Genomic DNA, 19516 nt, shown 5'->3' with positions numbered 1-19516 from the left:
AGTAAGTATTTTGTATTGCATTCTCTCAATCAAATATGAGGGTAAGCGACGCTAACGATGCGCCTCACGATAGATACTTCAAACCTAAGCCACGCCTCGGCCGCCTCGGCCCTCGCCCACGCTAATCGCAAACCGGTCGAGATATGGCACCCCCCGGCCAGGCAGCCCGCCGCTGAAAAGGCCGCATTATGCGTCAAGGACTTCACACCGCCTCAGCAGCCTAAACCCACCACCCAGCATAGCGCCGAGGGATTGGGTGCGGCATTGCTCGCCGTGCGCGAACAGAATAAAGCTTCACCCAAAGCTCCTCAACCCACCCACACACGTGCCATCTCCACTGGCCGATACCATCACACTGCCGTCGGTGGCCATCCCAAAGAAAAGGCCCTCCAGGCCGCCACGGATGCTTACAGCACATCGCGCAAGAGGGCAGATTCGGTACCCAGCGACCAAGGGATTGCGTCCGATGCGCCATATGCCCGTTCCGCCGCGGGCGCGTCACAAAATGTCCGTCACGTCGAACAAGATGGGCCCCTGGACCACCTAAATAGCACAATGGAAGCGAGCCGGATCCACCACATCGCCAATACCAATGCGAAACTGTATACCTCAGCCCCGCCCGTCCAGGCCGAGATCGAAGAGCAAAACTACAAAAACTCCCTGCGCGCAGCTGCCATCTCAATGGCAAAGGATATGTACAAAGTCTCCGACAATAAGGGATCAGGGGTGTCTGATCCCGCCCTCCTAGCAGCCCAAAAAGGTCAGAGCCAGCTGGGATACCGCAAGACTGTATCGACTGCAGATGGATCTGCGGTTCGACGCGCGATAGCGTTGCAAGAGGCTGCCCAGAAACGCGCCGCCGAGAAGCTGGCTCGTATGCACGATGAGCACGCGGAATATCAGCAGTACTACGGTACAGCTCCTCAGCCGCAGCGGTCGCGACTGAGCCGTCGCAAGAGGACATCTAGCGATGCCGATGCATCGCAGATTGACGCGGAACAGTCGCGTCAGATCAGGAGCCAGATGACTAGTCTGCGCACGAAGCTGGACCAGGTTGATGTGCGCAGAACTAAGGATCGGGAGTTGCTTATGCAGGCTGCTCGCCGGAATGTCGACCAGACGCTCCAGGATATGGAGGCCAGGGTCTATGCGAATACCGGGCGCGCACCGCCTTCTGTGCAGAGAGAATGGGATGAGGTTGCCCAGGAGCGCGTGAGGCGTGAGGCCGAGGCATTTGAGGCCGCTACTGTGCAGGGTGATCGCGTCAAGATTGGTAGTCAGCAGTATATGGATTATGCTGATGTTGAGGCTGTTGCACGGTCGAGATTGCAGCCTGCGCTTGACGAAATTACTGAAAATGCGGAGCAGCAGCGGGCTCATGATATTGAGGAGAGGCTGGATGCTGAGGAGAGGCAGAGACATGCTGCTGTCCTGCGTCAGCGCGAGGCTGAAGTGAGGGAGTTGGAGAAGCAGGATAAGAGTCAGTTTCCCGCCCAGTTAGCAACTATTTTAAACAACACCTTCTCACGCATACTACACATACAGGCAAGAACAAGTCCGAGGGCAAGGTCACTGTCCCCAAATTCTTCTTGTGGAGAAAAAAGGGCAAGCGCGCCCGCGTCGAGCAATCTGAGACCGACCAAGCTCATGCCGTTTCACCCGTCGCCCAAGAACCTGCAGAGGAGCTCGCTGAAACCGCAGCTCCAGAAATCGCAGCTCCTGAAACCGACGTATCAAAAGACGTCATACCGGAGGAAGCCAGCGACTCAGAGGCAGCAGGCGCGGCCCTTCCCATCGAGGTCGTGCCCGCCGCCGCTCCCGCCGCCGTGGCCGAACCACAAGACGAGACCCGAGTTCCAACCGAGGAGATCCAAGAGGCCGCCCAAGAGCCCACCGACGAGCCAACGGACGATATCCCACCTGCCATCCCGCGCCGCCAATCTGCACCCCTGCACACCCAACGCGACGCAGCCGCCACAGGCCCCACAACGATCCACCACTTCACTCCACCAGTCTCCAGCCCCCGCGCAGACTCCAAGCTGAAAACCTGGTTCCGGGATCGCCTTGCCAGGCGCTCATCTGGCCCCGTCCCCGTCTACCCCCATCAACCAGGCCCAGACTTCACAGACAGCCAGCCCTCCTTTCAAGGCGGCGCCGCACTAACCGGTCGTGACGAGCCGCGCGGCACGGCGTTGTCGTCCCACCCCATCAATGGCTCGGATCCCATCCCTACGCATAACCGCTCGTCGAGTTACTACAGTAATGAATTTGACGTGACGAAGACGCGAAGCGGGGAGTCGGGGTCTGAGTCTTTGAAGAATGGAAACGGGAATGGGAAGAAGAGGAATCGCTTGCGCAGGACATTCTTGAGAACGGTTTCCAGGAGTGATGATGAGCCTATGAATGGTACTGCTAGTGGCAGTGGCAATGAGAGGCGCGACTCGGAAGTCCCGAGTGCTCATTCTAAGGGCACCGATATTCAGAGTTTGAAGAATAGTGCGCTTGAGCAGGGATTGCCCGCGCCGCCGATTATTGGCGAGAACATGAGTACCCGTCGGGAGTCGAGATTCTCGGAAGATCTTTGAGCTCAGATCTGTTCGTTGAGATCTGAGCTGTGATGTTATATGTATTTCACGTGTATCTATATGTTTATGTCTATTGGGACTTGGATGTGGTTTTAGGTTTGAATGATTTATTGGCGTTTTGGAATTGGGAGGTTGGATGTGGATATTGATGTTTTTCATGACTTTGGACGCTTCGTATAATTTATGTCAGTTGCTGTTATTTTGGACATGTAGTAGATATTTACCATGATTTCGCTTTGGATTTGTTTTGTGTGCTTTGTTTGCTACAGTCCCTGATTATCTGTACTATATCGTACTATATCGTACATTCCGTCTAGAAAGTATGGCGATAGTATAGAAGTAGCTAGAGAATGAAAGCGATCTCACTGAGGCCAATCCAGCCAGCCCTTCGGGGGTTCGCAGCGAGGCTATCAACTCAGCCAATTTTGATCCTGTCATAAGACCAACTATATGATCTGTCCCCTAAGAGATAGGCAAGTTGCCTCAATATTTTCCTATTGTTTGGGTAATCCCAACCTTGGAAATTGCTCCATGCAAAAGAATTGCATCGATTACTTTTGATCCCGGATCGTCATTGCCGTAAAGCGCCATGGTCAAAAGCGTATCACCTTTATTGCTCTTTGCCTTCAAGATCTTGAAGTGTGAAAAGTCGCCAATACATACCCCTCCGAGTAAGCAAATCATCATGACGGCCGTGCTCAACGATCCTTCCTTGATCCATGACGTATATACAATCCGCATGGGCAATTGAAGCCAGGTGGTGGGCAACAGCAATTGTTGTCCGCCCTTCCACGACTCTGTTGAGAGCAGTCCGGATCTGTCTTTCGGATACCGAATCAAGCGCAGAGGTTGCCTCGTCAAGAAGACTTTGGAAGAGTCAGCGATTGGTTTTTTTAATTTCTGTTCAGAGGTTGGCGAGGAACTCACAGTATCCTGGGCTTCCGCAATAGTCCTCTCACAATGGCGATTTTCTGTTTCTGGCCACCAGACAACTGACTTCCTTTGCCACCCACTGGGGTGCTATAGCCAGCAGGGAGGGAGATCTGAACATGAATTAGTCAATGTTGAATGATCGGAAGAGCCTTGTCTCTCACAATGAAGTCGTAGATGTTAGCATCTCGACATGCAGCAGCAATCTCATCATCTGATAAGTCTTGTTCCTCGCTATGCAGGCAGTCTCGAATTGTCCCACCTGTCATCCAGGAATCTTGGCCTACAAAGGAAATTTGCCTTCTCAGATCAGCCAGATTATACTGGCGGATATCCTTGCCGCCGACAATCACGGTACCACGAATAGGATCATAGAGACGTTCAATCAAGCTCAAGATGGTGCTCTTCCCACTGCCGCTAGGGCCGACGATGGCAGTAAACTTGCCGCTGTCAGCAGCGAAATTAATGTCATGTAGAACTGCCGAGGAGCCACGAGCGGAAGGAAATCCAAAGTCTACCGACGAGAATACTACATCAGTTGGAATGCCTTGGGTTGCATCACCACTATGGGAAGTCGGGTCGATAGCGGGTTGACTGAAAAGAAGATCGGCCAGCTGAGCGGCCGCGTGTCGGGCTCCTGAGATATCTGGAGCGTACGAAAATACCATGCCCGCAGCCTGGGAGCTCCAGACGACGGCTGTGAAACAGATAAAGAATTGCTGGACCGTATACTCACCGGATGCGACCAGCTTGGAACCACCGTACCAGAAGAGAAAGCCCGTGACCCAAAAAACGAGGGACTGGCTTGCGGCATACAAGGTGCTGGATCCGAGACTGAAACGCAACGTCTGAGGTCGTTCGGCTCGGAGCTTCTCACAATAAAGATTCACAAGGGTTTCTTCAATCCCCAAGGCGGCGACTGTTCTTATTGTTGAAGTAGCCTCACATGCAATACCCGCGGCATCGGTGGATCGCTTTGTACGTGACTCGGCCCATGATATCACCCAGAAGCGTAAGAACCCGCACGTAAGCAGAATGGGAATGGTGGATGTAGCTACCAGACCCAGTTCCCATCCGAAGGAGCAAGACACTGCAATGGCAGTTATGAGGGTCATGACACTGTTCAGAATTGCACCCAAAGTAGTCCCACTGATACCTGTCAATTTGCTAGCTTCGGTTGATAGAAAGGCAGCCAGAGAACCGGAAGATATTTCCACTTGATCATAGAAAGCCATGTTTTGGTTGATAAGGGAGGCAAAAGCCCGGGTGCGGGTGCGGTAAGCAAGCCGGGCACTGGCGACAGCAAAGCACGTCCCCTGTAGGGCATAAAGTACGATTTGAGCGATTCCGAGGAACAGGTACATAAGGGCCCAGAACTTAGGGGGATGACCATCTGTGCTCAGGACTGGAGAGACAATAGAGACGACGGCATTACCAAAGAAGATGGCTTGAATCGGGTAGGCGGCACCTGCAAATACGCTGGCAGCTATACCAAGGAGTATAAAGGCTTTTTCGGGTTGGTTTAGATGCCAGACAAGTTTGATAAGTGTCCATGTTGATTGCTTAGCGGGCGGATTGACAAAGTCCGCATCCAAGGCGAAAGATTCCGCCTTCTGGAAGGCCCCCTCCTCATGGAATGACTTTTTCTTGGAGTGGTAGAATAGAGGGATGTTTCCGATTTCTTGTGCTTGAACCATCTTTGAATACATCGATTGCTGAGACATCAGTTCCTCGTGCGTTCCTTGTTCGATGAGTCTTCCGTGGTTCATGACAACAATGTTGTCGGCTCTCTGAATTGTGGACAAACGATGTGCAACTATAAGCGTGGTTCGTCCTTTGAAAACCGCCCGAAGAGCCTGCTGAACATCATGCTCGTTCCTCGCGTCCAATGCCGCCGTGGCTTCATCAAGTAGCAAGATGCGAGGGTTAGAGATGACTGCTCGTGCAATAGCAATTCTTTGGCGCTGACCACCCGATAAAAGACCGCCACCTTGACCGACTCTCGTTGAATATCCTCCAGGGAGGCCCAGGATAAAGGTATGTATATTCGCTAGTTTGGCTGCCTCATACACCTTTTCTGTGGTTGTCTCTGTCGAAAGCTACAAAACAATCAGCGTAAGTTGGTCAGAGCAGTAAAGACAAATAGCGTACCTTTTCCGCCTCCGCGCCTAGCCCGTAGCATATGTTATCGTATATTGAGGCATTGAATAGGAAAGGGTCTTGTGGAACAAGCCCAATTTGAGATCGCATCCAACGGAGGTTTAGCTCGTTGATGGGTCGTCCATCAAGATGTATATTCCCTTCTAATGGATCGTACCACCTTTCCAAAAGGGCAATAAGGGTTGATTTGCCAGCTCCCGATGGACCAACAACCGCTGTTGACTCTCCGGGTTTGATCCGCATGGTGAATTCATTCAGAACGATCTTCGTCTCTCTGGAGCGGTACGCGAATTTGACCTTGTGAAATTCAATATCCCCAGTGAAAGATTCGAGAGTCTCTCCAGATGTTGAAAGAGGACCAATAGACGATACTTGCTCGATAGTGGCATACATTTCGGTGGAGGTTGCCTTTGCTTGCATGACTGAGGCAGCAAATGGTGCAGATTGGCCCAAAACCACACCAGCCATCGTACATGTCAACAAAACCGTCACAATTTCGCGTAAGGTGGCATCGCCGTTCTGTAAGAATCGGTCTCCTTGCCAGAACTGTCATCCTTCTTGTTAGACCGCCGTCGGCCAAAAGAGAGGGGTGGTGCACTCACAGCAAGTCCGTAGCCCCAAAGGATCACCATCATTACGATGGCGACCATCATCGCCATAGCTCCCTTACTCCGCAGATCTGCCTTCATTGCAGGTATGAGAATCTTCTCATATCGCTTCTCCAACCGCCTTTGTGCCCCATCTGCCATCACGCTGCGAGCACAGGAAAAGACATCCTCGGCAAAATTTGCGGATTTCGCATATTCGCTAGCAGTCTTTTGTTGCATCTTATTCATGTATGAGCCCAGTGTTCCCATAACCACAATCATAGTGATGGGCATGCAGATAAGAACCAGAGCCAGGCGCCAGTTGAGAGATAGCGCGATGATCAGCGAAGTCACGAAAGCGAAGAGGCCAGTTGACAGCAGACACAGTTTGTTAGACAAGGTGTCAATAATGAGACTCATATCGGTCGTGAGACGGGAGACTACCTCTCCAGGGCCAGTAGACTCAAAGTACTGAACATCATGCCTCAGGAGGGATGACAGATATGCCCTCCGGAGATGGTAAGTGCTGGACTCAGCGACACAGGTAAACCCGAACGTGCTGAGTGATATCCCGGCAAAGGAGATCAGCCCTTACAAAGTCAGCTTGGGTCTGCTGAGGATTAATTGCATGCCATACCAAGGTATATGAAATATAGGGCCAGGTGCCGGATATCGTGGGCAAAGTCTTCCGCGGATACTTTCGCCCTGAGAAAGTCACTGAAATGCTGAGTAAAGGCACCAACAATGACCTATCGTTTCATCAATTTAGTCACGACAAATGTGCATCCAAGAAAGAGGTACACAACTTACGGAGACTGTAGACAGTGCAGCGCCCGCTACAGCCGCCGCGACGGTAGCCAAAAGCAGAACCAATCTATCGATCCCGGTTGCATACTTAAACATTATCTTCCTATCACTGTATGCGCTCACTTGTCATGATATATAGGCCAAAGAGAAATATATTACTTTCTAGGAGAAGTATCCTTCCTCCGTACTATGCTTCGGTCAGCTATGATGGGTGGTGATCCCGGAATGTACAACAACAATAACACCAGCTGAGGTGGAGCCGTGTTCAATAAATCAGATGAGTGGATCATCAATGCCAATATCAATGTAAGATTCAATTTCAGATACAGTACGGGTCAGTGCGTATAGTGTGGACTCGGATGGAGTGATGCAGGATCCCAAGCCACGTAATTCCGAGTGATAGATAGGTCGCTGCCGCCTAGGTGAGCTATGGATGAGCGCCGCCCCATTTTGAATGCACCTTACATATTGTTCGATTAGCGAAGATATAACCTGATTCGTCCGATTCTTGTGCTTCGTATCTAGAATGCGTGATATAATTGATATACATTTGTAAATTATCTGGACCCACGTTGAAAGGACCTACTAGGTACATTACATGTTAAATGCATCAAGTCACTTTTAGAGAATTAACCCTGCTTCTCTTTATCACATTCTTTCTAGATTGGACTTGGTTTCTCAAAAATCATCACCAAACCCCTGGCATCAGCCTCCATGGTACCTTCTCAGAGTAGGCCTCCCAGTACTCGCCGTACTTCTTCGAGCATTTTGCCTCATCACGCAGGCAACGATGTGTCAGAATCATTGTCATGAAAACCGCGTAGGACCATGGCAAAATGTGATTCAACCCACAGGTGGCGCACATGGCATACGATAGCAACAAGTCACCCAGATAGTTTGGATGTCGCGAAAAGCCCCACCACCCTATTTCGTTATATAGCTTAGCCAGATTGCTCACATAGCCAGATATCACATGGCCAGAAATTACATAGCCAGAGCTCGCATAGGGATGACATACCTGAGCACAGAAGAATTGATTGGTGCTTCACCCCATCCGCAGTCGTGTATGAGCACTCAATCACCTCCGAGTCTTGCCATTTACCCCCCGAATTTCGTAAATTGTCCTTCTGGTTGTTCGCTGACCGGAATATGTAGTATCCTCCGATTCCGACCGCAAGAACTAAAGCTGCCAAAGCAGGGCTTAGTTCAAGCGGAGACCGTGCGAGATACTGTATTTGAAGTGTATACATAGACGGTAGGAATGCAGAGGATCCCCAGGCAAGATAGAAGCCAAAGTGATCATGGGCGATATCGATAGTGCGGAGATACCAGTCCTCGTGGTGGAAAAAGTCGGCGATGTATAGCAAGTGGAGGATAAATGTGATGATGATCGAGTTCGTGACGATGGCATGCTTTTGATACTGCTGGGCAATGAACGAAAGATCACTTAAATTAGGACACGGTCAGCTAGTGTCTGTTTCCGTTTTGTCTAGGTGCGATAGGAATTATACTGACATGAGTGCCCAACCAATAATACCTGGCCGTCCGTTATGGAAGAGCTTCACATCCCAGTACCGGCCGAAGAGGCGGGGATTTAGCTCGATGCCCATATAGAGGTCGTAGAAAAAGGAGCCGCTGAATCGCCGATCTCTCTTATGGGTCGGGTATAGATGAGCCTTAATATAGAATATACCTGTTATTATAATTCCGTAGACATTCAGAGTGGCTAAGAGAGCGCCCCAATGTGTAGCGATAATGCTCGGGTCAACCACCCCCATCCACGCACATCCAATTGCTATTGTCACCGACAATGTCCAGGCCGCGAACCCATTCACTTTGTATTCTAGAATATGTCCCGATGGCGTTGTCTGGCCTCGATGTATTCCATTCCCGGTAAGAATACTGTATAGCACCCCTTGAAAGACCACCCATCCGAGATAGGCGAAGAGCACGTCGAATCTGAGATGCGGATAGTATGTCCACAGGAACTGCACGGGACCCTGAAGAAGTAATGCGGAAATCGTAGCCACGATTGAATTGTCAAATTGTTCAAGTGCGATCCACGGTAGCACGACTATGACCGGGCATGCTAGCATAAAAAATGCAGTGATGATGCCACGTTGCCATGAGGCAGAATCCCGGCGTCCCCAACCTAGCTTGCTTTGTGTCAGAGCAGGGTTGATGGACTGGAGGTCGGTGACTATCATATTCGGGCGAAGGCACAAAGAAAGGGAAGAGGAAGGAGCAGGATCGTAAGGGTAGAAGCTTATGAGGTACAGTAGTCTTACATTTAGTAATATCACGATCTGTTTTGGTTTTGGGTTCGAAGATTTTTTTGTGTTTTTATTTTGTATCTTTCTGTCCTCTCGCATTATACAGCGCGGGTCGAACTCAGTTTCACCATTTCGTTCTCTTTATTGTTTCTCGGTCTCTATTTTTAGTGACTCCAGGCCTAATGTAGTCAGTCGATACGCATCACATTTTACCTATTCGACAGTCAAAGATGATCTAGGCCAAATGTAGATTCAGGTCGGTCTGACCAAGATTTAGGAAGCACCAGTGAAACTGATTTCGAGCGGACTTATGCCCGAACATACAGGGATACATATCGTTGCTGTAGACTGCATATCGCTTTGCGAGGGGTCAGGGTAAATGGAACCTACTACTATTACAACCCATACCCGAACCTTACTCGGACTAACTCGAAATTCTCCAGGCGCTTTAAAATGCAGGATGTTTCCACACCCCTGCATCGTCGAATAGGAGCTCGTTGGAAATAATCCATCCTCAATATATCAATCCGAACGAGGTAGATCCATGCATAGAAATATAGAGCATGATGAATGTGATCTCTCAGCTTCGATCGGCTCTTTGAATATCCATGTTTGGGGCCAATGTCCTGCAATCAAGCGGTGTGATACTGCAAAGGCTACTACATTGATATACAGCTATGGATCTTCCAAGGATCTTCCAAGGATCGGGTGACTAAAGATCGTCGATAAAGTTCTTTTTACTGGATCCACATGACAATATATCGATCGCTATCGATGATCGTACCTGGCTCACCTTCTACATGCGGAGATGATCATCGCTTTAATCCCAAGCTATCTCACCCTCTATCCTTTGTTCACTTGTCTTTTTGATGTTTACAGTAAGTAGTGCCCCGTACATTTAATCGGATTATACCCACATGGCCCAAAGAAAAAACAATTTCATGCATCACAAAAATGCTGAGCTTGCCGTGGCTAAGGAGATAGTGCACAGCACGATACGTGTACATCTCAACTTCCTTCCTCATTAATATCACGAGCCTCTCGGGATCGACAATGCAGACCAAATGCCCAACCAACATTGATCGGAGGACATGTCGGCGAACGGTACCGATGAAGGTACTCGTGCTAGGCATGAGCCGAACTGGAACGGATTGTATGTTGACAGCTTCTCTCTGAAGATTCGCTAATACTGACAGCAATGACTAGCAGTTAGGAGGGCCTTGCTTAAATTAGGGTATTGCGATACATATCATGGGTATACTGCTGCTACTGAGAATCCTCGCGACTGTGAAATGTGGCTCGACGCAATGGCTGCTAAATGGGACGGTGTTGGAAAACCATTTGGCCGCGCAGAATGGGATCAACTTCTCGGTCATTGTCAAGTGCGTTACATTCAGACAAAGATAGTAATGGTGCTAATAGATCAGTCATAGGCTGTGACCGATATTCCCGCCGCAGTCTTCGCAAAGGAGCTTATCGAAGCGTACCCAGAAGCGAAAGTAATTCTTACAAACCGCAATGCCGAAGAATGGCACAGGTAAGTCCCTTGCCTCTTGCAGTGTTAAAATAGCCATTAATAGCTGGCATGTACAAAGATCTGTGCAAGCCACCCTTCTCAACAATGTCTTTCACCCCTGGTCCTCGGTCGTGGATACCCTCGCCATCCTCACCCACAGCCCCAATCGATTCACCCGTAAGATGTTTATCCGCGCCTTTACGGATTATTTCAACGGGGACTTTCAGCGCCATGGAATTTCCGTGTATCACGCTCATTACAAAATGGTACGGGAAATGGTACCGAAAGAGAACCTGCTAGAATATCGTGTTCAGGAAGGTTGGGAACCGTTATGCAAATTTCTCGGACGCCCCGTCCCTCAAGGCAAACGCTTTCCAAACGGAAATACAGGGAAGGAAACAACAAGTAGAATTTGGGCCTTGGTGAATAGTGAATGTCAGCGATTGCTGGGACTTCTATGGCCTGCCGTAGGGGTGATGCTTATTTTCCATCTCTTTGGTGTGGGTCGATTTATTGAAGTTGTGATTTCAGTAATAACCACAGTAGAGATATGAGCGACGAGCTGAAGAGCTATATATCAAACCTGTATAGCTGGAATTGCCTAATTTATTCAAAGAAAAACATGGCATGGGAAATGATACACGCCAAATCATAATTTTTTTCTTACAAATTTCATGATTAGATAATACTGTTTTTTTGACAAAAATTTTGGAAAATTTCTGTTATCCTAATACAATTTTACATACCCATAAGGTCTAACTCAACCGTAGAGCCCGTCTCTATACAGGCTAACATCCTCGATCTGTAATACTATAAATTTGTTCGTTTTAACCTTTCTCTTTTATATTAACTTAAAAGATAGATTGCTTTTGAATAGTTTCTCTTGTTAAATATGATATAAAGGTAGTAAAGATGGCTATAATACACCCTGTAATTCTTAAAAGAGAGGCTGAATATAGTTCCCAATAAGGGGGTTTAACTTTAATTAATCCGGCCGGAAAAACCTTAGGGAGTCTAGAAAAAAGCTTACATAATTTATAGACCCCCTCTGCCTCTGACTTGGCAGGGACCACAGATTATATAAGCCTTTTCTGTGGACCCTCTGAAGTTTTCTGTGGTCCCGCTCAGCGGGAACCCGGCTCATCTACACACGGGAACGGGTGTAGGTGAATGCTTAGTCACGAGTATTTCTCTCATGTAGCTAGCTCTCTCTTTCTTAACCCACCAACTCCTCAATATCCATTAATGAATACTGCTTGCATTCAGTAGAGCCATAGTTTATTTGACATTACGGTCAAAGAACTATTTTGTACCGGCAGGTTTTCCATTTATCCTGGAGTGGATCTGAATTTCTCATTGACTGACTAGGCATTCCAGCCCCGAAAGTTTTGCTCATGGCCGAGAAATCATTTCACTTCTTTCCTAGGCTTCCCGCAGAGCTGCGATTGGAGATTTGGCGTCTATGCCTACCATGCCGCGTATGGGAAGTGGATTTCCCGACCAGCCTCGGCCTTTATGAGAAACCCAATGCCGATGGCTCCTATCCCTGCCAAGTCAAATCCACAGCTATTCTGAATGGTCTTCCACCTGTCATCACCCGCGTTTGCCAAGAGTCGCGTAACGTTGCCCACGAGTCAGGGGGTATCGTGCCAGATGATTTCTACGACGATTCACCAGCTGATGCTGTCTGGGTCTCCCCCACAAGTGATGGCGTGGCCGACATGTTCTGGGTAGACCCCAAGCGAGATTCTGCGCATCTTAATTGGCTTCCTCACTATGAAGCGATTTACGAAAACTGCTCCGGTAGTGCGCTAGCCTGTTTAGCCTGGTCAAGTCGTCAGGTAGTCGGCAGTCCCTCAATTATGGGCGGGTGGTTCTCTGCGGGCTGCGACCACGAAGAAGAAAGATTTGATGTACTCTACCAGGTGCCCAGCTGCTGGGTCATCATGCATGTTTCTATTATCCATGCTAACTTCCGAGAAGCCGCACAGTCTGGCTTGTTTGGATTACTAGGCGACGCGCCTGTACAAGTTGTCCCCTTGTCTAATCGGGAGAAGATAAATGCTCTGTACAGATTTTCTGACCAATTGTCTTCTCCTGGGCGTCTTGAACGGTTGTCCCCAGAATCACTCAATCTGCAATTCAAAGACAACATTATCAAGAAAATGGGATCGGATAGATTATTGTCGAAAATGCATCCGGCTATTATGTTCCGTGTTTGTGTATCGAAATGTAATAGCTACAACAAGGAGAGGCTATCTTCTGGATAGTATATGCATCCATCAGATTCAATTTATCAGCAATAAATCTTTTCTATGGAACCTTGGTCCAATCGGGTCAAGAAAGATTCTTAGTTGAATATAGAACAATAAGAAAGAATCCATTTGATAGACAATTATCAATCAGCAGAAGTCAGAGTTCCAAAGTCGGCTCTCGGCTGTTTGGGTGAATTGCAAGGCCGCCAGATGAGCATCTCGTCGGCCTTTCTCATTTTCGCCCCCGTAGTTCTCAGCAGTATAAGCAATGAAAGCCTGTTTTAGTTCTGCCGTTGCACCAGAGTTCGCTGCGAGAGTTGCCGCTGTATTGATCTCCTTCCATTTGAGCTTCCCTTCCATGGCCGACTTGTCATCTGTTACCGCCTCCTATAGATATTAAGTTAGCAAAAATCCAGATTCTCATCTTTTGCCTAGCCAAAGACTTACCGAGCTCATTCCTTTCTCTGACATGAATTTGTTCACGGCCTTGATTTGCTTGTCGGCCAAATCGGCAAGCCGTCCTTGGCGCACTCCCTGAATTGCCTCCCGTGACCGGTCAACAGCCGTATCGAAACTCTTTTGATTGAGTTCCTTGGCTTGGGTGGTTTTGCCATAGGGCCCATCCATGGAGACCTTTTTGCGATTTGCCTGCATATTCTCGAAAATATGTCCAAAGAGTTCGATATAGTTTGTGTCGGCCGAGTTAGGTCCAAAAATATTGGGAAATAGCTGCTTTTCATCCACCGAATTGTGATATTTATCAGTCTTTTTACCTGTATTGGCGGCGTCGGCAATACCGACCGCGGCGTCAACCACATTCGGGCTCATTTCTGTGCCAACACCGGACGTTCCAGTCCATAGCTTGGTTTTTTTACTAACTCTTTGAAGAGCTCTGAGAAACTCATCAAATGTAAAGCTTCCATCAGGTCCAGTGGCCGGCATCGTAGAGCCTTTGAGAAGAGTGCGGCCATCGGCACCATTGGCCAAAATGTCCATGCGGTAAGCATACCAGATCAAAACCGACTATGTCGCCGAGTCAGCATATATTAGATTGAAAGTACACAAAGGAGCGTGCACTATGATGGAATTGGTGAGCAACTTACCTGATAGGGACCTGAAAATTCATTGCAAAGCGCCCCTGTAATGAGAAGGTAGACATAAAAGGTGACGATAGAGAGTCTCATGGTGGCAGGTGATCGGAACAATCTGCACCAAGACTCCGAGGGAAGATTTGAATGACAAAATGAATTGATAAAGAAGGAGTCGAACTTTATATATACGGAAATTGACTGACTTGCGTTAAATACCAGACTCCTTAATCCTACGATGTACCAGGACAAGTACCTCGGGGGGGGGGATTTGGGATACGATTAGATCCATATTTGCATTGTTGACCCTTGATGCCAAGTAGAATATCCACATGGCGCAGCCAAGGCAGATTTGTTCGGCCCACATTGTTTCATATTTGCAGCCCCGAGGTCCCTTTCACCGTGATAATTCCCGCATAGACATGGTGTATACTATTTCATTTTGGTCATTCCAAATTAAACTAAAGCATTCGAAATTCACCAAGTGTGCGTCGTATGCCGTTTAAGCGAATACTAGTCCACAGGGGGCCAAATTTGAAGTGGATGTGAAGCAAAGTTAGAGCTCCAATTGGGGCTAAAAAGAACCCTTTAAGCACTGAGGTTACTAGCCCCCTGTGGGTCCTCGGCCTTGGCATCTAGAAGCTAAACTCTAAAGGGAAGCATCAGTATCTATTAAAGTTATTTATCGCCAAGAAAAGACGGCCAAGTAACTCGATTTTGAAAGACCGAGCGGATAGAACGGATGAAAATATCCACACGACTGCGCACTAGAATGCTTTTTTGGCTATTCGAAGCGGATGTAACTGTACTCCGTACGCAGAGCAGTACCGAGCAGACATTCAGGGGCGGCGCGGTCGTTTCGGGGATGGACTTGTGGAGAATCAATTTGCAGTGTGAACTTACATCCGTAGATATGGTATACTCAGGCGGGTCCACGATGAGCAAATCTATAAGAGGCCATGCTACTTCCATTTGTGTGTCAAATGTCAACTTGCACCCTCCCTTCGAAGCACCATGTCTCTCCTCGCTGCTCTGGTGCTATCGTCTCTCGTCTCTAGTACCCTGGGAAGTACTTGCAAATACATCACGGCTAACGGCGGTGATGGATGCTACAATCTTGCCCAGCGTTGTGGTATATCGCAGGATAAACTCACGACGTACAACACAGGTGATAACTTCTGCAACCACATTCAGGAGGGAGATTATATCTGTTGCTCTGCGGGATCCTTGCCAGACTTTTCTCCCAAGAAGAACTCCGATGGCTCCTGCCATAGCTACACAGTTCAGCCGGATGAATTCTGCTCGAATATCGAAGATGCCAATAAGATGAAGAGAGGCACAATCGAAAAATATAACCAGAACACTTGGGGATGGGCAGGATGCACAGAGATGCAGAAAGGTGCAAATATCTGTCTGAGTGATGGTACCCCTCCCTTCCCATCTTCAACGGACGATGCGCTTTGCGGCCCACAGGTAAGTCGTTCTATTTAATGAAACTGGCTATGATATTTGGCAGCCTACTAAAACTGAATAAACCATAGGTTAAAGGAACTGTGGAGCCTAAGGGCATGCCATACACCAACTGGACCAACTTAAATCCATGCCCTCTCAATGCCTGCTGTGATAAATGGGGTCAATGTGGTGTCACTGTTGAGTTCTGTGAACAGCCCAATTCTACAACGGGGTAAGAGCCTATGAGATACTTTTTGCCAATTTTCATTTCATGTCTAATCGAGGGAATAGAGCGCCTGGAACCTCCAAGAAGGGAACCAACGGATGTATTTCCAACTGTGGTACTCAGATTGTCAATAATGACGAGGGTCCTAAGCAGGTTCGACGTATTGCATACTATGAAAGTTTCGAAGAGGATCGCGAGTGCTTGAAAATGGACGTTTCAAAGCTTCAAGGCCTTGACTACTACACGCATATTCACTGGGCCTTTGCAAACATTACCAATTCTTATGAGGTCGATGTTAGCAACTATAAAGAACAGTGGGACGGCTTCGTGGAACTTGACGGCTTCAAGCGCATTGTCAGTTTTGGTGGTTGGGGATTTTCTACCTCTGCACACACTTACTCAGTTCTTCGCAATGGTGTCAAGGATGGCAATCGCCAGTGAGTTTTTTTTTTCTTCTCTCTATTTCCGAACTATGATGAGCGCAAGCACATATCAAACCACCACATATCACTGATACTTATTTCAATGGCAGGACTCTCGCCAAAAACATCGTCGATTTCGTCGTTAAAAATGGCCTCGAAGGTGTCGACTTTGACTGGGAATACCCTGGCGTAAGGGCCCTCTATTTCCTTAATTCGAGGTTTTGACCCTAGACACTGACTTCTAATAGGCTCAGGATATCCCTGATATTGACCCTGATAGCAAAGATTCAGGAGCTAATTACCTTGAGTTTCTCAAACTTGTCCGTGCTCAGCTGCCGGGAAGTAAGACTCTCTCTATTGCCGCTCCTGCGTCTTACTGGTACTTGAGAAACTTCCCTATCAAGGAAATTTCTGAAGTTGTTGTAAGTCTTGGACTCATATCATATCTTGTACTTTTCAGTTCGGACTGAAAAGACTAATTGTTCGAAAGGACTATATTGTCTACATGACATATGACCTTCATGGCCAGTGGGATTACGACAGCAAAAATGCCGAGTGAGTGACCCATAAATTTGCCCTGCTATACAATACCTTTCTAACAGTACTTCGAAAGCTCTGGATGTCCATCTGGTGGATGTCTACGCAGTCAGGTGAACCAAACGGAAATCTTTTGGGCGCTTTCTATGATCACAAAGGCTGGTGTTCCATCAAACAAGGTTGTGGGAGGCCTTCCCCTCTATGGGCGTAGCTTCGAGATGGTGGATCCCAGCTGCAGTGGACCAAACTGTCATTTCACCGGCCCCAAGTCAGGTGCCGAAGCAGGAGAGTGCACCAAAACGTACGTATTCCAAATCGTTGGCGCGAAATATGCTATACTAACACTCTTTCGTACCTCAGCCCCGGTTATCTCTCTAATTATGAAATCTACAACATTCTCACCCAGGCCGCAAACCCCGAAATTTATGGGAACGTCACCGTTGAGCAGTATCAATACCACGGTGATGTCCTAATCTACGATGGGAATTGGGTCTCATGGCTATCACGAAAAAGTTACCTCCAGTATAGGGATTGGTATGACGGTTTAAACTTTGGTGGAACATCTGACTGGGCTATCGATTTGAATCAGACCTATGCCGGGGGTGGCTCAGGCGACGAGGAAGAACCCGAGCCTTTTGGTGATTATCCGAGTTGCGACTTTTCTCAATCTTTCAACACCCTCGATGAGCTTCATGCGGCCTCGGGAGGGATGCGATCAGACTGCGTCTCTGTCTTCACACTTCAGACTCTCGTCACAATGCTCAATGTGGCATATGATAACTACACCGACATCAACAACGGATACGATGAGCTTTTTGATTACTATGTCACATACATGGAGAAACTTGTCCCAACGATTCTTGAGACAGAACTCATGATGACTGATGATGGAGGATCGCAAGCTAAATTATCCAGTGTCAGTCCAAAGTTTGGAGAAGGAGCATCATGTAAGAAAAGCCCTTCAGTATAAAACATGCACGTTAGAGAACAAGCACTGACAAGAAAAACCCACCTCAACAGACTTCAGTTGCAGTTTCGGCGGTAATACATATGACGGATGTACTGACTTTGGGCGGTCTACTCTATTCCCGTCCAATGAGGATATCGTATGGAAACTCATTGACAAGGATGGATGGGAGAAGAAACTACAAGACGAAGGCATCTCAGACAGCTATGTCGCGTACGGCCACTATACTCGACAACAACATACGGACCCTGCTGGTGGACGCGGTCGAAGTGAGTACGACTACTTTTTCGAAAACTTCCCAATCAAGAATGATTCAATGGTCGTGCCCAACCCGAAGGATATCATGACCAAGGCTGTGCCCCACATTCCAAGTCTTCGCGATGACATGCAATCGACTGTCTATGATATGATGCTAGGTCAATGGACCGGCGGCTCGCTCGACGATCCTGCCCAAGTGTACAGCACTGCCGTGTTCAGTATGATGCAGGCAATTGACTCAATGGCAAAAGCTAAGAAGCTGGGTGAGGAAGAGAAAGAAGCTGAGGAGAAGGAAGCGGAAGAGAAGAAGAAGAACTTTATCTTGATGATTATTAGCGTTGTGCTTGTGGTAAGTGAATCTCTGCTTCCATCGTTACTAACAATGCTTCTTGGTAAGAAATTGGTAGCTAACTTGACAATCAAGGTGGTTCCTTTCGTGGGTGAGGAAGTTGCTTCCCTTGCTGGATTGGCCACACTTGCACGCAGTATCGCCGTCGCAGGCGAGGCTGCCAACGCTGGCTTTGCCATCTACGACACTGTCAAGAACCCTGAATCCGCTCTCATGAACGTAATCGGCTCTGTTCTTGGAGTCGGCTCAATTGTAAAGGCTGAACGCAGCGGCAAAGGACTTGCGGGTGTGGCTAAGACTCGAGCTGGAATGAAGGCATCTGAAATTGCCAGCATGGGAGACATCTTCAAAGCAAACGACGACACATTGCAGACTCTGATGAAGGTTTGCAGACTGAGCTAAAGTCTGCTACTTTAAGGGGGCTTTGTTTCACTGGGTATCACTCCTCTCGAAAAAGGATCATTCAGATCTTTTTTCATATCTTTCATTTCGGTTTTGACTACCAGAATGCTGGAGAAAAGTCAATACAATCACACATATCTCTTTATATAAATTTCTAGATACTTGAACCAATTTCCTTGTCTGATCGGTGTTGCACGTGTACCTTGATCAAAATCTCCTGATCACAACCTTGAGAATAAGATCGTCTAGATACTAAATTGAGGACCCAACAAATTGTTTCAAGTGGGGATGGCGCTACAATATCTTTCATTAGATTGAGAAAATGTCTTTCTTGTTGATCCAGCTCTGGAAATATCGATGTGCCACTTCTCGGTCCTTCGTCCAATTGACGATAAAAATGTGAACATTGGATGACTGGGGAAGACCTCGAGACAGCTGCCACCGAATTGTGAGATTGAGCCCTGAAAGAGGCAGTTGGAAGTTTGTATGGCAACTTATTTGCGGGAGGTTTTCGGCCGGCTCTAGCGATATTGCGAACCGTTTGACAAATTCTGGCCAAGTTGGTGGCATTCCTCGCATGGTGCTGTTATATCTGCGCGTTCTGCGGGGGAAGCAAAAGTTTTCTATCACTGGGCGATTCGTGTTCATTACAAGGTTCTGGACTCGTGTTTCCAACTTGATATATCCATTGGTATCATTATT

General features: G+C 47.9%; 7 protein-coding genes across 7 annotated transcripts; 4 read left to right on the top strand and 3 right to left on the bottom strand.

Annotated features, from left to right (window-relative positions):
- Window positions 1-57: 57 nt before the first annotated feature.
- On the top strand, window positions 58-2585 carry N7529_011359 (uncharacterized protein; the record flags this gene model as incomplete). Its single annotated transcript, XM_057246885.1, has 2 exons — window positions 58-1480; window positions 1546-2585. 2 exons carry the CDS (start codon window positions 58-60, stop codon window positions 2583-2585), a joined length of 2463 nt encoding a protein of 820 aa, XP_057092234.1.
- Window positions 2586-3195: 610 nt separating this feature from the next.
- N7529_011358 (ABC transporter ATP-binding protein) lies at window positions 3196-7165 on the bottom strand (the record flags this gene model as incomplete). Its single annotated transcript, XM_057246884.1, has 7 exons — window positions 3196-3451; window positions 3513-3628; window positions 3680-5614; window positions 5667-6194; window positions 6278-6852; window positions 6900-7011; window positions 7073-7165. The coding sequence occupies 7 exons, from the start codon at window positions 7163-7165 to the stop codon at window positions 3196-3198; spliced, it is 3615 nt and encodes a 1204-aa protein (XP_057092233.1).
- A 592-nt stretch (window positions 7166-7757) lies between these two features.
- N7529_011357 (uncharacterized protein) lies at window positions 7758-9276 on the bottom strand (the record flags this gene model as incomplete). The annotated part of the gene is made up of 3 exons (XM_057246883.1): window positions 7758-7993; window positions 8088-8515; window positions 8585-9276. 3 exons carry the CDS (start codon window positions 9274-9276, stop codon window positions 7758-7760), a joined length of 1356 nt encoding a protein of 451 aa, XP_057092232.1.
- A 1119-nt stretch (window positions 9277-10395) lies between these two features.
- N7529_011356 (sulfotransferase family protein) lies at window positions 10396-11412 on the top strand (the record flags this gene model as incomplete). Its single annotated transcript, XM_057246882.1, has 4 exons — window positions 10396-10495; window positions 10552-10713; window positions 10801-10879; window positions 10923-11412. 4 exons carry the CDS (start codon window positions 10396-10398, stop codon window positions 11410-11412), a joined length of 831 nt encoding a protein of 276 aa, XP_057092231.1.
- Window positions 11413-12252: 840 nt separating this feature from the next.
- N7529_011355 (2EXR domain-containing protein) lies at window positions 12253-13128 on the top strand (the record flags this gene model as incomplete). The annotated part of the gene is made up of 1 exon (XM_057246881.1): window positions 12253-13128. One exon carries the CDS (start codon window positions 12253-12255, stop codon window positions 13126-13128), a length of 876 nt encoding a protein of 291 aa, XP_057092230.1.
- A 132-nt stretch (window positions 13129-13260) lies between these two features.
- On the bottom strand, window positions 13261-14297 carry N7529_011354 (uncharacterized protein; the record flags this gene model as incomplete). The annotated part of the gene is made up of 3 exons (XM_057246880.1): window positions 13261-13500; window positions 13561-14136; window positions 14217-14297. 3 exons carry the CDS (start codon window positions 14295-14297, stop codon window positions 13261-13263), a joined length of 897 nt encoding a protein of 298 aa, XP_057092229.1.
- A 918-nt stretch (window positions 14298-15215) lies between these two features.
- Window positions 15216-18814, top strand: N7529_011353 (uncharacterized protein; the record flags this gene model as incomplete). The annotated part of the gene is made up of 11 exons (XM_057246879.1): window positions 15216-15674; window positions 15743-15885; window positions 15945-16316; window positions 16412-16490; window positions 16550-16723; window positions 16792-16856; window positions 16904-16946; window positions 16997-17139; window positions 17199-17785; window positions 17859-18412; window positions 18488-18814. 11 exons carry the CDS (start codon window positions 15216-15218, stop codon window positions 18812-18814), a joined length of 2946 nt encoding a protein of 981 aa, XP_057092228.1.
- Window positions 18815-19516: the final 702 nt, after the last annotated feature.

This window comes from Penicillium soppii, assembly GCF_028829465.1.
Source record: "Penicillium soppii strain IBT 18220 chromosome Unknown utg000010l, whole genome shotgun sequence".
NCBI classification, from domain to species: domain Eukaryota; kingdom Fungi; phylum Ascomycota; class Eurotiomycetes; order Eurotiales; family Aspergillaceae; genus Penicillium; species Penicillium soppii.
Note: the sequence above shows the minus strand (reverse complement) of the source record. Positions and strands in the feature narration are given on the sequence as shown.